General features: G+C 38.5%; 1 protein-coding gene across 5 annotated transcripts in view; it reads left to right on the top strand.

Moving 5' to 3' along the window:
• Positions 1-16,560, top strand: part of TENM1 (teneurin transmembrane protein 1) — a 947,931-nt gene that overhangs the window by 510,229 nt on the left and 421,142 nt on the right. For all 5 annotated transcript variants that reach the window (XM_089678299.1, XM_089678298.1, XM_089678300.1 and 2 more), the window contains one exon: positions 9,929-10,167. In XM_089678299.1, coding sequence (XP_089534425.1) covers positions 9,929-10,167 — 239 coding nt within the window. The remainder of the gene's footprint in view (positions 1-9,928; positions 10,168-16,560) is intronic.

Consider the following 16,560-nt stretch of genomic DNA (forward strand, 5'->3'; position numbering starts at 1 on the left):
GCCAAGAGTCTTTCAATTCTTGTTTGAGGTATCTTTGCCTATTCTTCCTTACAAAAGTCTTCCAGTTCTTTGAGATTTCTGGGCTGTCTGTCACGCACTGCTCTTTTAAGGTCTATCCATAGATTTTCAATTATGTTGAGGTCAGGAGATTGTGAAGGCCATGGCAAAACCTTCAGTTTACGCCTCTTGATGTAATCCCCCGTGGATTTCGAGGTGTGTTTAGGATCATTATCCATTTGTAGAAGCCATCCCCTCTTTAACTTCAGCTTTTTTACAGATGGCATCAAGTTACCATCCAAAATTTGCTGAAATTTTATTGAATCCATTTTTCCTTCTACTCGTGAGATGTTCCCTGTGCCACTGGCTGCAACACAACCCCAAAGCATGATTGATCCAACCCCATGCTTAACAGTTGGACAGAGGTTCTTTTCATTAAATTCTGTGCCCCTTCTTCTCCAAACGTACCTTTGCTCATTCCGGCCAAAAAGTTCAATTGTAAACTCATCGGTCCACAGAACTTGTTTCCAAAATGCATTAGGCTTGTCTATATGTTCATTTGCAAAGTACAAACGATGATTTTTGTGGTGAGGACGTAGAAGAGGTTTTCTTCTGATGACTCTTCCATGAAGACCATATTTGTACAAGTATCTCTTTATAGTGGAATAGTGTACCACAACTCTAGTGTCTGCCAGATCTTTCTGGAGGGATCGTGCAGTCAAACGTGGGTTTTGAATTGTTTTTTTCACAATCCTGCGAGCTGTTCTGTCTGATATTTTTCTTGGTCTTCCAGATCTTGCTTTAACTTCCACTGTTCCTGATGACTGCCATTTCTTAATTACATTCCGAACAGAGGATATTGACATCTGAAAATGCTTTGCTATCTTCTTAGAGCCTTCTCCAGCTTTGTGAGCATCAACTATTTTCAGTTTCAGTTTTCTAGACAACTGCTTAGAAGAACCCATGGTGCTGAATGTTGGGGCAAGGTCAGATGAGTCTGGGCATTTAAAACCTTTGAGATTGACATCACCTGGTCTTCCCAGACGATGATTGAGAACAATCCATGACACTGGCAGGTCTCAGCTTTGCAAAAAGGGCAGTGCACGCTATAAATTCTGCAGGGTGCCCAAACTTTTGCAGACACCATTTTTTTGTTTTCTGTTATTTTGAAAGTGTAAACGATGGAAATAAAATCTAACTTTTGTTGACATATTATAAGAATGTCTAATCTGTAATTTGATGCCTTTTGGAGATTTTTCCATCTTTCCTTGGCTTCTTTATGCACATTAATACAATTTTTTAGCTGGGGTGCCCAAACTTTCAATCCCCACTGTATGTAATGCCCTCTAGCTCAGCCAGAGAGAGTTTGTTGTTTTATTTTTCTTAGGCAGAGGCTGAGTCATCCACTGTGAGGCAGAAGTTCACCTCAGGACAGGCTAGGAGGCTCCAACAGGTCAGGGCTTCTGGAGCCCTCCCACCCTTCCAGAAGCTTAGAGAACTTTCTGGAAGGGGGGGCTCAGATCTGAATGTTTGAGGGACCTTGGCCAATCCCCTGGCAGGAGGCTGGGCATGGTGACCATGGACAAGCCTTAAAAGTGGCAGAGCCTGTGCAGCAGAGTCAGTAAGTGTCGGGTTGGAAGATGGAGTGAAAGGCTGGAGTGTGGAGCCTGGGAGGGGGCCCAGGGAAGGGGCCTACCTACAGGAAGGTGTTGAAGAAGAGGATCTCCACTGTGCCACCATCTCCAAGGGAAAATATCCTGAGCAGCAGGGAAGGAACCAACCCAGCGAAAGGCCTGAAGGCAGCTACCAACCCATTAAACTATCAGGAGGGGGCAGTGTGAATACTCTTACACTCCCTGGACCAGATAAGAGATGAGGGCAATCAGGTGGAAAATCAACTAGCTTCTCATCTGGGGCTGCTGCTGTTGGTACTTTCTGGGCCCCCTTGCCCAGGGAATACACTCAGTGCAGCTGGGTGAAGATAAGAATTCATCTGGGGTCTGAGATGGTACACCAGAGAGCTGGAATGCTTTTAAAGGAGAGACTATTTTTTGTCCACACCTGTACATAGTTGCTAAGGAGTTTCTGCTCAAGTTTGCAGTTTCCTTGGGAATCCCATACACCCCTTAACCCCATCGAAGTTCTAAACCTCTTACTAAAATAAAAAACAAAGCTCAAGGACTATTTACTGACTCTGAGTGCAAAGTGTGGAAGAAAATGCATGTTACCTGGCTGTGCAGAGCTTTAGGAGGACCCAAAATTCAGTGAATCCTAAGGGGGTAATGCTACATATAAAATATTAAAATGTAAAATAAATTTAAAAACATGGTGCTCAGGTTCAGGTTAAATGCAAAGGGTTTTAAGATTAGGTTAGAGGTAATCTGTCAAATAGAGTTTAAGAGTTAAGGGGTTAAACATTCAGGTAGGAGATTGTTAAATATTTGGGAGTACTTTAGTGTTAAGGATACTTTCCAAAGTTGGAACTGCTGGGAGAGCACTTATTTTCAACACCAAAAGGTTCAGACAGATTGGTTCCTGATCGTTTTTCCATGACTCCTGGCTTCAAGATGTAGAGTGCACAGTGTAATTGCAAATGGGGAAGGCAACCACATAAACATTTTTTCCTATTTCAAAGTGGTTGGCTAACCATGGCAGTCACATGCTCGGGTGTCGGTCATTCCTGGTAATCTGTTACGGACCTGACTGTTAGAACAGATTTGCCTTGAAGATGAGTGCTCTCATTTGGGTTCACAGCTGAAACTTTCTGGCATGGCAAACTTGACAGCAGACTGTTTCTTTACAACAGCACAGTCAGAAAAAGGCTAAATGAATAATAAAACTTGTATTTTTTTTAAGTCTTTATTCCTGCTTTCTTTGACTGTATAGAAACCCAGGGTACACAAATTCTAAAGCTCTTACACATCCTAATTATAACAAGTTCAGCACAAAATTGTTTTAATTTTAGCAAGTGGCTTAGTGACCATATAAAATGTATATATCCTCTTTTTTCACATTTCTACCTCTAACATATTATGGGTTTGACTTCCTTTTTACTTTGCAGCATAATTTTACCTTAGCTTAGTGAATATGGTGAAAAAAGCAAAAAGTCATGTGCAAGAAAATGATAAATTAGTATTTTTGCTTGAACATGAATGGATGATGTCAGCAGAGCTTCACTTCACTTCATTCACTAAGCGCAGAGAAAATTCCCATTTTCTATGCATGATTTTCATCACCTCTCTTATAATGAATTACCTTTTGTTCTGTCCCCTGGTGTTTCATTTTTTTAAATCAGATAAATGTTTTATTTAAATGTTAACATGTTTCTACAGCATTTCACATACAATACATATCAGGAAATCACGGAATATAAAATTCGTAGCACATCCCTCATGGTTCAAAAAATTGCATAATTAAACAAGAGCAAGTAGTGCCATTACATCACTAATGACCCAAAGAACATTACATGAGCCTCACTTTCATTAATTCCAGTGGATTCAGTATGTCCAACCAGTTTGCCCACAATTTTTCACATTTACCTGGGCAGCCCCTATGATGATAAATATAATATTCTAATCTCAAAGTGTCCCAAATGTTTCTAATCCATTCTTTTTGAGAAGGTGATTTGCTAGACTTACAGTGCTGCAATATTAACGTACAGGCCTGAAATAATTCCCTAGAGATTGACTATGTTATAAATACTTGAGGCTGCACTTCTTCCAAGATATCCAATATACAGCATTTAAGATCAAGTGGAATATTAGACTGGAGTACAATATTACGTGTATCTATCACCATCTCCACAAGTGATGCAATTTACGGCATCGCCATAGTAAATGTATCGAATTGACATGGTGTTTTTTCTATCTACTACAAAATGTATCTACCTGAATCCCCATCCTATGTAACCTAAATGGAGTTGAATGAGTACGCAATAAAATGTACAATTGAGAACATTTGTGAGAAGCATTGTAAGAGGTGGTTAAAACATATTGAAAAGCCTTCTCCCACTGATCTCCTGTTATAGGGCCAACGTCCCTTTCCCACAGCACAGAATCTGTCAAAGGGTAATTTTAAGAAATTCTTTTAATAACAAAGTATAACATTGAGGTATACACACTTAGAGGTTTCAGGGGATTGGAGTAAGTTAAACACTGGGGTAGGTGACATATGCCACTCACATAAATCTCCCTAAGCCCTGACTGCATGGTGTAGTTAAAAATACATACTATCTGGCAGGATAAAATTGACCGGACAGTCTGAGAAGGGCAGCAAGATACCATTTCTGAAGATGTGACAAAGATGCACAATCCCAAATTCTCTCCAACAACTACTATATTATAATTTAGCCAGTTTTGTATACATATTCCACCAGAATGGGCTATAGCAAGTAAATCCAATAACTTGTTGAAGATATTTTGCTTTTTTCCATATTTTCTGAATGGGGCTATATGTCAGAAATTCTTTGTTCAGTTTACCAAATGCCAATGATTCAAGTCAATGTGAGAAAACAGAAGTATTGAAGTTGTGGAGCTAGGAGAAGGGTCATCTGCGACCCAGGACCAGGCTATGGTATCACCATTGAAGTATTAGGGAGATAGTGGAGTAATTGGGGCATGAGAATTTGAATTATTTTTAATAAGATTAGTTTTGCCACCAGACAGCTTTAGTTTGTTCCAAATTTAGATTTTTTCTTACTGCAAACCATTTAAGAAGACGAGTTATATTAAGTCAGAAAAAATCTATGAGAGTTGGAGTGATCTGTATTCTCAAGTATTAACATGGTAGTAATCGAGATAGGGCACTGCTGGGCCACAGAGTGTGTGTAATCTCCATTTAGGAGCATCAAGGCAGATTTTGCCCAGATAATAGTGAGTCGAGAATATATACCAAACTCCGTAAAGGTGTCCACTGCTATTTGCAAAGAGGATGTGATATTCCCAAGCAATAGCAAGATGTCATCATCATCATAAAGCATGATTTTCTCAATGATCTTATCGTAGCAAAAGCCAGTTATTTGTGGGTTGGATCTTAACAAGGCAGCCAGTGGCTCAATGGCTAAAGACACCCCTGTCTAGTTCCTCTCTCTAGGTTGAAAGTCTCAGAGATTCAGCCTAATTCTCTTATAGCCGATTGTGGGAAGTGATACAGTAGGCAATCTCAGAAGATACTAAACCAGTGTCTGAAACTCTAACCAAAATACACGTACATTAGGTAGCACTGCACATCCCCATACCTGTAGTGATTCAAATGAGATAAATATGTAATAAATTCTAAATAAGCCCAATTAAAAACAATGACACTATATATATATATATATATATATATATATATATATATATATATATATAAAACATGAAGTGAAAAGCAGTCCCAAAGAAAGTCCTCCACGTCATTGTATAGTTTAGGTCACCAATAGTGTCCATACATGATCCACATAATATCCCTCTTCAAGCAGTCCTCGTTACCACCACTCTCACTGTGCACTCATCCGAAATCAATGCCTCATGTCCAAGATGATTGACATGCAAAGCTCAAACAGTAATAACGACTCCAAACGTATGTAGGTACTCTTGCTCCAGGATATGGTATCTTCTAAGACACTTTCCTTCCAACAGTTACCCATAAAAAAGAAAGGCTCACAATAATATAAAATAACACCTTCATTAATAAAACCAGCCGTCAGTGTGTTTACTTTCCCTGCATGAGCCGGATTACTGGTGTTTCAACACCTCGCGATACAGCTTGCTACCTCAGCGACACTTTTGGGTTAGTGCTCTTGCATCACTTCCGTTCCTATGTGTGGTAATGTCCTGATGCGCTTTTCCTCCATGTAAACTTCCTCATAAGGCCAAACTGCAACCATCTACTTGTTGGTTTATATAAGGCTGCACCAGGAGAAGTTAAATCCAGTGTACCAAATGCAAAACAACCCATCTACTCGTTGGTTTGTAATAGGCTAAATCAAAAAAGTTAACCCCCAGTGTGCCAAATGCAAAATAACAGTGTGTCACTGAAATCTGTGATTTCAATGTATGGTTTTAACTCCAACATTACTCCTGTACATTAAATTAATTAATTAAAGAGAGATATTTATCCAAAATCCAGCTACAGGGACTGCTTTTCATTTCATTTGATGTATATATTTTTTGTCGCTGCTAATCAAGTTTATTTAGAATTTATTACATTATTATCTAATTTGAATCACTACAGGTATGGGGGTGTGCAGTGCTACCTAATGTCTGTGTATTTTCGTTAGAGTTTCAGACACTATTTTTGTAATACTAATAAGTGTGACTAAGGCTTCATGTACACGGGACGTTTAGAAAACACTTCTGACCGATGGAAACTGATTGCTGGAAACCGTAGGTTAAAAAATGTTTAGTCAGGTTTACATACCGCGATTAAGCACGTTTATGCTTGTTTGCATTTAGAAGCGTTTTTTAACTACATGCCGCCCAGCCACTGTACATATACGGCGGCAGGGCGGCACTCGCAGGCAAAACCACGTTTTAAAACGTGTGTTTTGTAAACATATAGGGGGCGTGCGCGAGGCGCGCCGCCGCCCTATCTGTCCCGCCGATCACTGCCGCAGATGTCAGTCGCCGGGTCACAGGCCTGGTATGGCTTTTAGGGGGAACCCACCACACTTTTTTTTTTTTTACTGCGGGGTCCCTACTGACCTTCCTAGCAGACCTAAAGGGTTTGGTAAGGATTAGAGGGGGGACCCCACACTGTTTTGTTTTTGTTTATTTTTAAATGTCATTAAAAGAAATGTCAATCCTGCTGCTGCAGGCTCTATACATTATACAGATGTGCAACTTTGCAGGTAGTTTAAGGGAACCCCTCCCAGGCATGATATTTCAAGGAATTTTTCTTTTTTTACTTTAAGCAATGAAAAATGACTGCCCCCACACCATTTATGTTAAATCACACGCTGCATGCCCACTTTGGTGAATCCGTCCCACAGCTAGACTCTACATATCTTATGGATGTGATTTTGGGTACAGAGTCCAAAAAACTTACATCCGTACTCTACAATGCTCTCATTTTACCCTCTGCATCGACATTGGTATATCGACTTAAAACTCGTCGGGAGGTGGACGTGGGGGAGCTAGATGATGAAATGTGGGAGTAGGTATTGTTCTCAAGCAAGTTGGTCTCCCTGAAATTGTCAGACTGCCTCACCCAGCTATATATAATATGTAGAACCTATCTAACGCCTCTTCGTTTATCTAGATACAGAAAACGATACAGTCCACTTTGTCCTAAATGTGGCACCTCCGACGGTACCTTTTTTTATTTAATATGGTCTTGACCCTCATTCAGGGCTATTGGATTCAGGTGGTCTGGTTTTTCCATGGCAAAATGGGCTCCCCCCCTTACTCTATGCCCTAAGCAATGTTTACTTGGTCTTCTCCTTAGCTCGAAAACCGACAAATTTCAAACCCTTTTCTTACAGGAAACTCTTTTTACGGCCAGATTATTGCTTGCTCGTACTTGACTTCAAGCATTACTACCTACATTTCCACAGTGGGCAGCTGTAATAAACAGTACATTACCATGTAAAAAGCTTATTTATATGCATAGAGGATGCCCTGCTAAATACCATAAAATTTGGGATAAATGGCTTGACTCCACATTCATCTGTGGTGAGGAGGAGGAAGTGTGATTGTGGTTTGTTTATTTTTGCCCTTTTCTTGTGATGTTTATTTCTCCTTGTGGTAGAGGTACCATGTTAGTTATTATTATTATTATTATACAGTATTTATATAGCGCCAAAGGGTATGCTCAGCGCTGATACTCTGTGATAGTTGATACTCTGTTCGTTTTATTTTCCTTGCCCATGGAAAGTGTTTTCTAGTCTGTGTACTAATAATTTGTTTTGCCAAATGTTTTGTATTCGCCTCTATTGGATCTATGATGTGTCTACATGTATTCTGCTCTTAATAAAGAGTTTGCTTGTTAAAAAAAAAGATAAAGCGGGGCATGCAGAAAAATGTTAAGATTCTTTCTTGTATTTAGCGAACACACACACTCAGACACAAAATTAAATCATACAATAGTAGTAGATGCACAATTATATCATGATTAAAGAGATTAAAGTGGATCTTCAGCAAGATAAAAATATTTAATAAAATTTACCTTTATTAATATGGGATCAAAATTTAAATTTAAAATTAGTCTTCCAATAATGCAGCCCTGCCACCAGAGAATATCCTTTTAGCTGTTCCAGTTCTAACATATACTGATATTATTCATGACCATTGTTGCTATGTACAAATAATATTGCTGCTTAGCTGAGCAGTCATCTATTTGACAGTAAAACAGGTGAATAGCAGTTACAGTGGCAATGTGTACGCTTAGCTAATCTAACCAGTGGCAAGCCAACTGATGAGACAGAGCTTTTCCTGGAGTTAACATTATAAAAATGTTGACCAACTTGAAAAATAGGGTGTGTGGTATGTTTAAATAGTGTGAGCACATAAGCGTCTGTATACAGTTTGGGGACTTTGACAATACTTTGATGTTCATAAAGAGAAAATGATAATGGTGCATTAATGGGTACAGGAATTATTTTCTTCAGATATGGCATTTTCACTTTTGTTTACTGAGAGGAAAAAAACTAAGAAAGCCTGTATAAGTTTTTTTTGTGTGCATAGTTAGAGGCTTGCTAGAAGCCAGGATATGAGTCAGCCTAGGAGTGAGACAGCAAGGTCACTTGCGGTTAAGGCTGTAGGGCTCTACAGGTTAGTTCTCTGATACCTCCCCCTGCTCTAGAAATTTGGAGAAACTTGGCTTGGCATGGTGGTGGTGGCTAGGTCAGCCCTTAAATATTAGAGAGCCTGGTCAGCTAAGGGGTTGCCTGTTAGCAGGGAAGGAGCCAGCCCGGCGTAAGGCTTGAAAGCAACTTCAACCTTTAAAGCTACGGGAACAAAACAGTGTGAGTACTTCTACATCCCCTGGGCCAAAGAAGGAATAGGGCAGTCAGGTGCGATACCCAAATAGTTCTTCCTGGGACTACATTACTTGTGTGTCTCAGAATCCCTTGCCTTGGGATACTCTCAAGACAGCCAGGTGGATGAGGAGATTTTCATCTGGGGTCTGAGGAGGTTCATTTAGGGAGACCAAGTGTTTGTTGCAAAGACTGTATGCTGATTCTTCAGAAGATTTGAATAATTCCTGAAAGAGTAGATAGCCTAGGATCTGTTCTTTTGTGGTCTTACTGGAATTTTTCCTTCAAGTTGTTTCATTTCCAGTGGGCATCCCATATACCCTTAGACCCCATCCAAGTTGTTAACCCCTAATAAAACAACAAAAAAAGTTCATGGACTGTTTACTGACTGTGGATGAAAGTGTGGAAAATGTGTGTTGCCTGGCTGTGCAGAGCTTAGGAGGACCCAAAAACACAGTGGCCCACAGGAGGGTACAGCTACATAGAAAATCTGGCACTCATTGCCACCCTCTCCTTTATAAAATGCTAGACGTTAAAACACCACCTAGTCATCATGCTGATCCTACTGTTTCAGAAGGCATAGACCTTAAGCACATAACCAGATAACAAGTTCTAACTTAATTTCTACGTTCTTGTCTACATGTTTATCCAGTTCAGTGACTAAAGCCATAGACACACAGGCAAGTAGTATTTTTAGAAGCAGGTAAGCAATAGCAACCCACGTATTTATTGCAGTACAAGTTTCCTTTAAGATACAAGATACAGTATTTCTGCTCCGAGCCAAATCCGTTTTTCCAAGTTAGTGCTTAAATGCTAAGTACATGCCTTGCAGTGTATGTTTTACTAATGAAGTTCATAAAAGATTTTGTAACAAAAGAATTAATGATTAAGTGGAAGCGTTTAATGATTATTGCTACTGTGGTATGCATACTGATAATTCTCCCTGTTACTGGAAGCCTCTTTTTATCCTTGCAGGCATTTCCTCTTCAAGCATGGATCTGGTACTTCTCCCATCTTCAGCGCTGCCAGCCAGAACTATCCTCTGACTTCAAATACGGTGTACTCTCCTCCTCCGAGACCTTTACCCAGGAGCACTTTCTCCAGGCCTGCCTTCACGTTCAACAAATCATATCGCTGTTGTAACTGGAAGTGTACTGCCTTGAGTGCTACAGCAATTACAGTGACATTGGCTCTGCTGCTAGCCTACGTTATTGGTAAGAGTTCTGTTCCCTTTCTATAAAACTATCTGGTATCAATTATGCACCCCTTCTAAACAAGTTTGATCCATTTGGAAAAATCTTAAATGACATGTATGGATTGATTGTACAAGTTTCAGAAACTTATTTTAACTGAATATATTTAAATTAGAAACATACTAAAGAATAACATTTTCAAAATAAGCTAATATTAAATATTCAGCTGTGCAAAAGTTCACAAATGTCAAAAATCTTTTATACTTTTTTAAATATCAGTACTTTGTATACATATTTATAACTCTTATTAGCATATATTTTACATAAAATGACATTTATTTGACAGGCAATAACATTTTAACAATTACCACCCCCCCCAACCACCTCAATATTACCTTACTCAAAATACTTACTGCTACTGGACTTCCAGATTGTTTTTCCACAAGGACAATATGAGGTCATGTAGCCTTTTATTTAGTAGCCTTTGCTAATATACCATATTACAATTTTATCAATCTATGTTGAATTTTCTACCTATGTTAACATTTTAAATATCCTAACGCAATTATAGTAGTTTTCATTGCAGTAAGCTATAGCCACATAAGTTAATAGAAAGAGCGAGAGAGATGGAGATAGACAGATAGATAGACAGACAGATAGATAGATAGATAGATAGATAGATAGATAGATAGATAGATAGATAGATAGATAGACATTATCTCAAAGAGCTAATTCCCCCAAATTGTTCATTTTTGGGTAGATGCTGATGAACTACCAATCATGAACCATCTTGTTCAACTACAGGGAACTTAAAGTGACACTAAAGCTTCATTTAAAAAAAAAATAACAAACATGTCTATACTTACCTGCTCTGTACAGCGATTTTGCAGTAACCCCGAACATCTTCTTTTCGGGTCCCTGCCGGCGCTCTTGGCTCCTCCCTCGAATAGTACCCCCAGGGAAAGCCATTAGCCCTGGGGGCACTGCTGCGTGCTTGTCCCTGAGCCGCTTCAGCAGCCCTACCCTGCTCCCCTGGCATTTCCTCATTGACTCACTGGCTGTGATTGACAGCAGTGGGAGTCAATGGACTCCCGCTGCTGTCTCAACCAATTAGGAGGAAGAGTCCCCAGACAGCAGAGGCTGTTGAAAACATCACTGGATTGGAGGGGGCTCAGGTAAGGATTGGGGGGCCTCAGGGGAGCCACTGCACACAGAAGGTTTCTTACCTTCATGCATAGAATACATAAAGGTAAAAAAAACTTGAGCCATTAGCACCACTTGAAAAATTATTTCTTGCAGTGGGGCTGCACCCTCAGTGCAAGGTTAATTGCTCATTTAGCTCTAGGTAACATAGAGAGGAAGAACCACTTACCCAACCCTCTGCACTGCTGGATTGGTCCCTACAGCATCTTCTTCCCAGTGCTCCAGTGACCTAAGAGCCTGTGTCACCAGGTCTAAGGCAGGGTTCATAGCCCTTCAATGGACATGATAATGCTGAGGAACAGTCCATTGCCAGAGCATGGGAAAGCATCATCTGCTAGGGAAATTAAGTATGAAGAAAGTTAAAGTGCTTCTCCTCTTCCCTACAGACTAAATAGGCAGTTAATTAATGCAGTGTCAGCACAGCTCCTCTGCAAGGGATAATGTTATGTTTCCCAGAGTTTGGCTCATTCTCCTGAGTTCCCAATTTCAATCTTTAGCAGTACCCATTACCAATAGGTGTGGTGGTGCATGTTGTCATTCCAATTTATTTTAAATCAAAGAAAATTATGAAATTAGAGTCTTAAACTGCTGCAGTAGTCAGGTTACAAGAATGGGAAAACTGCTGAGCTGTTAATGTAGGCAGTGAGAGTAGCCCTCAAATGCTCGAGGCCATTCTGTGATTCAGCCCATCTGTGTCTAGCCATAATAGAAATACTTGTTTTTTTAAGACTTGTTTTTCTCTAATTTGTTTTATAATCTGCTTATATAAATGATGACGCCATGAAAGAAAATATTAAGAATAAGTTCACATTTTGTAACACCTTACATGTTACACTCATATTCAGGATGTAACATGTGATATGTTACAACTGAACTGACCCCGCATCCCCCCGATCCTCCATTGTGACAACTAGTGGGGGATCTTCTTCCCCCACTAGCTATCACAATCTGAAAAAAAAAAAAAACGCAGCCATGCGGGGCTACGCCCACCCAACTGCAGCATCCATTCAGTGTTCTGTGAATTGGAAAACTACAAGTCCCAGCAGCCTTTGCAACTGTTGGATTGTAGTTCTTAATGAACTACCACGGCACTCTTGAGTTCATTCTTTCTTCCTGCCTGTATGAGGTACAAGCACACAGATACACTGAAAAGTCTGCATGTGTCCTGCATGGCACCCGCGATCTGCTGATCATGAGTGCAATGCTTTACAGGCTCCAAATAAAAAAATAATAAATGCACATTTTTTTTACCTGCAAAAAAGATGTGCATTGATTATTTTAATTATAAACGTAAACGTATCCTTTAATGCCTGAAACCAGATATTTAAATAAGGATTTGTTCAATTCTTTAGCACGCTATAATCTTGTTCAATGATTAACAGTTCAGATTCACCAGATTAGAGGCATCAGGCAGAATACTATGTTCTGCGGGAGTTACCATTTATATACCCAGCACTATATTACATTCATCATGTGCAATAATTAACATAGGCTGTACTATGCAGTGTCATAGAGGCTACAGTATAACAGACCAATTTATCATGTGGAGCAAATTTAACTCCTTGGAATAAAAAGTAGACTAATTAGATGTCTTTACATCCTTTTGATTAAAATCAAATCCACTCATATGTTATTATATACCGATACCTTTACATCTCAATTTGTATAAGAATTATAGAGACCCAGCAGGACTGTTTGAATGGACTGTAAACAGGCTGTCCTAAGTGATAAGCAGCTCAAGATTATTAACACTAATTATTGAAAGTACCTATTTTTTTTTTTTCTTATGGCAAATATTAGAAAAATTACAGAGTGGGAATAGTCAGAAAATAAATGTGTCTGGAAGCTTTGCTAGACATTTTAATTAGTGCTTAATATAGCATATCATTAAATCTTTCATAGCTGTAACATTACTATTATATTTCTAGCAGTCTGTTGTACACCTTTAATTAGCATCTAGCATACAGTGACTCCTATATAATCTTGTACTGTATAGTAATGACAGACTTAAAAACCGGTTGAATAGGTTCATACAGAATGGTCAGTGTACACAAGCATTCATGTTTTGCTTCTGGCATTGCTTTGCGAAGCATTTGTGACAGATTTAAAACATAGTATTTGAATTTTGAATTGGATCCTGATTCATATTCTTTGCAAATTACTGATAGAGAATACCAGTGGTGGTAGAGAATATCAAAGTACTTTTACTCCATGACTCAAAACTGGCTTCTAATTTCAGGGGCATTAGCCAACTTTTCCCTAGTATTGTGAATACCAGAAAATCAGGATGAGCATCTGCTTCAAATTCACTCACAATCTCAGGACCTCTGATGTGGTTAAAGCTTTCCTTGCATAGTGGTGTGACTTATCTAAATTAGCAGACTCCTCCAGGTATTCATCACACCCTCAAGCAATTATTTCTCAGCTCCATCTCTCAGTAAGGGGGAGATCTCTTTTGACTAGAGAACATTTCACCTGTCATAAGAGAGAGGGAACAGTGGTCACTAAGTACTTGAAAGAAGAGGATAACCTTTCTTCCTAAATATGACTTACTTTTAACATCGCTGAGGTGCATTTTTTTAGCATTCCAGTGCCCCTAGCCAACTGCCCTTATTCTAATACTTCCTTTTACAAAGCAGGGCAGGTATCAGTTTATCAGCACAACCTCACACATGTCTTGTTTTAAGAGTCGCTTGACTTCTTTAATGCTACTCATCCCAAAGTTGACCCCCATGATCCCCCCAAGAGCCTTCTGCTACCGATTAAGCTGTGAGTGATTTCCACCAATTTCAGGGAAATCCTGCTAGACCTGTGATGTAAATAGACCATAAATCTCTATAAGTAATACGTGTTTGATACAATAAATATAAGTGCTTTTTGAAGGATAGTTGTAGGAAGATAGATATTATTAAGGATAAAAACACATATCTAGTACACCAGTTATCTGTACTGGATAAAAAGTTTACTGAAATGTGATATAAAGTACCTAATCTATTATTAACCTAAATGGAAGCTGTTCATGAATAATTCTGGGAAAGATAGGTATACAGGGCTGAAAAAAATTGTCTAAGTACCATATCCCCAAATACAGTACTAAATGTAAAATATAAAATTTATCAGAACTTATGAGGTGTCAAGAGACTGCATAAATCAGTATGTAATGTTATACATCTAAACTGTTTTTAATACTCATTTAACTTGAATTAAGAAAGTTCTTTTTTTTAAATGCTAAATATTGGTGTGTGTAGTCTAATGGCACCTCAAAAGTTCTAATGAAAGCTGTATTTGCAAGAATAATACTAACTACTTAATATAATATAATTAAAAAAATGCAAATTTCACCCCTACTTATTTTCTGCTTCAATATTCCTCTTTTGCTAAACATTTGATGATGTGTTTCATTGTGAAAATGTATACACTTCATTAGTTGTTTACTGTTGTGTTTGTATGTTCAATCCCCAGTGCTAATTTTAGCATCTGCAAACATTTTCCATGAAGAAACAACTGTACTATTGGTGGTCAGCAGTTATAACAACGTGTCCTTTTCCTTTTTGTTTTTCTTTCTTCTTTCCTTTTATGCTCTCTTTTTGCAATAATAACTTATTGTGATGGCTGAGTGAGTGATATAATATCAACATTTGCAAGTGAAGTGAAATAACTATGATGTCATACTGTTATATAAAAAAAAAAGCTTAACCAGTCAAATTCATCAATGAAAAAGTATGTACACCTCTAACAGAGGGCAATTGAGTCAGAGGATAATTGGAGTCCGTTATTCCAATTAATCATGTGTCCTTGTCATCTTAGTTTTGGCTTTGCCAATCACAAAATTCTGGTTTCCTAACAGTACAACTCTATTAACATTTGATATGGTCTAATCAAAAGAGATTTCAGATAAAACATTATTTATGCATGAAGGGTAAATTAGATAGTTACATAGTTAACAGGGTTATAATGTTCAGCTTTTTACATTTCCAGTTGTTTGGTCTCCAAGAAGGCAAAAGTAACCCCCTTGAGAAACTATAGGCAATATTTCTGTACAGAGAAACAATAATTCCTTCTCCAAGGCAACCAGATTAACTTTCTGGATCAAAACATTGCCATATTATTTGTTTAAATATTTCCTTATTTAATAATTATACATTTTATTTATTTATTTCAGGTACTTATATAGCGCCGTAAATTTACACAGTGCTTTACATATATATACTGTACATTCACATCAACCTAACCCTCAAGGGGCATACAATCTAAGGTTCCTAACCTACATTCATACATACATATACTAGGGTCAACTTAGACAGGATCCAATTAACCTAACAGCATGTCTTTGGAGAGTGGGAGGAAACTGGAGTACCCAGAGGAAACTCACGCAGACACAGGGAGAACATGCAAACTCCAGGCAGGTGCTGCTGAGGTTGAAATTTTGAATATTCCTATTATTAGAAAAATCATCCGGTCCTTTTTAAAGTTCATTACCGCATTTGGCAGCTTAAAGGTTTTATACGTTTTCAAATGTCTTCAATGTTTTAACTAAGTATTGGTATAGTTATATACCTGTGTTGTTTGTTTTTCTTACTTTGCAATGATGGACTTTGCAATGATGGTGTGTTCTGCCTGCAGTTTGTAGTGTCATGGCTAATGGATTCCCCAATGTCCATCTATTGCTTCCGCTTGCTTGTCCCTATTCAACAAAGGGACAAGATAGCTTCCTCTTCCAGGTCACAGTGTCCAATCCATGCAGCGTGATGAAACACTGTATTAGTGAGTTCTATGTGTCTCTACAGGGTAACTCCTCCTTTGTGCTTCAAAGTTTGTTGCTTTTTCCCATGCTCAAAATATTTGCGTCTGTTGTCTCTCAGATACACTCTAATGTTTATATACAGTACTATCAAAGTAAAATCTGACTCATTGGCTCCTCTTTTTATTGCAGCCTAACCAAGCTGATTACATACTATTCAGCTACTGTAGCACTGCACAATAATTTTGATTATTGTGTCTCAAATAATACACTTTAATTTGTATTGCAGTGTAAATCCTGCTTCATCTCTCCCTCTTATTTTACATCATAACCAAGCTGCTTACATACTTTCCAGCCACTGTCCAATATGCAATATGTGGCTATTGTTTTTTAAATAAGCCACTAATGTTTTTTATTATTATTATTATTGTTATTATACAGGATTTATTTAGTGTCACCAGTTTATACAG

This window comes from Staurois parvus, unplaced genomic scaffold (assembly GCF_062004578.1).
Source record: "Staurois parvus isolate SC_StPar_1 unplaced genomic scaffold, SC_StPar_1.0 ptg000202l, whole genome shotgun sequence".
NCBI lineage: Eukaryota > Metazoa > Chordata > Amphibia > Anura > Ranidae > Staurois > Staurois parvus.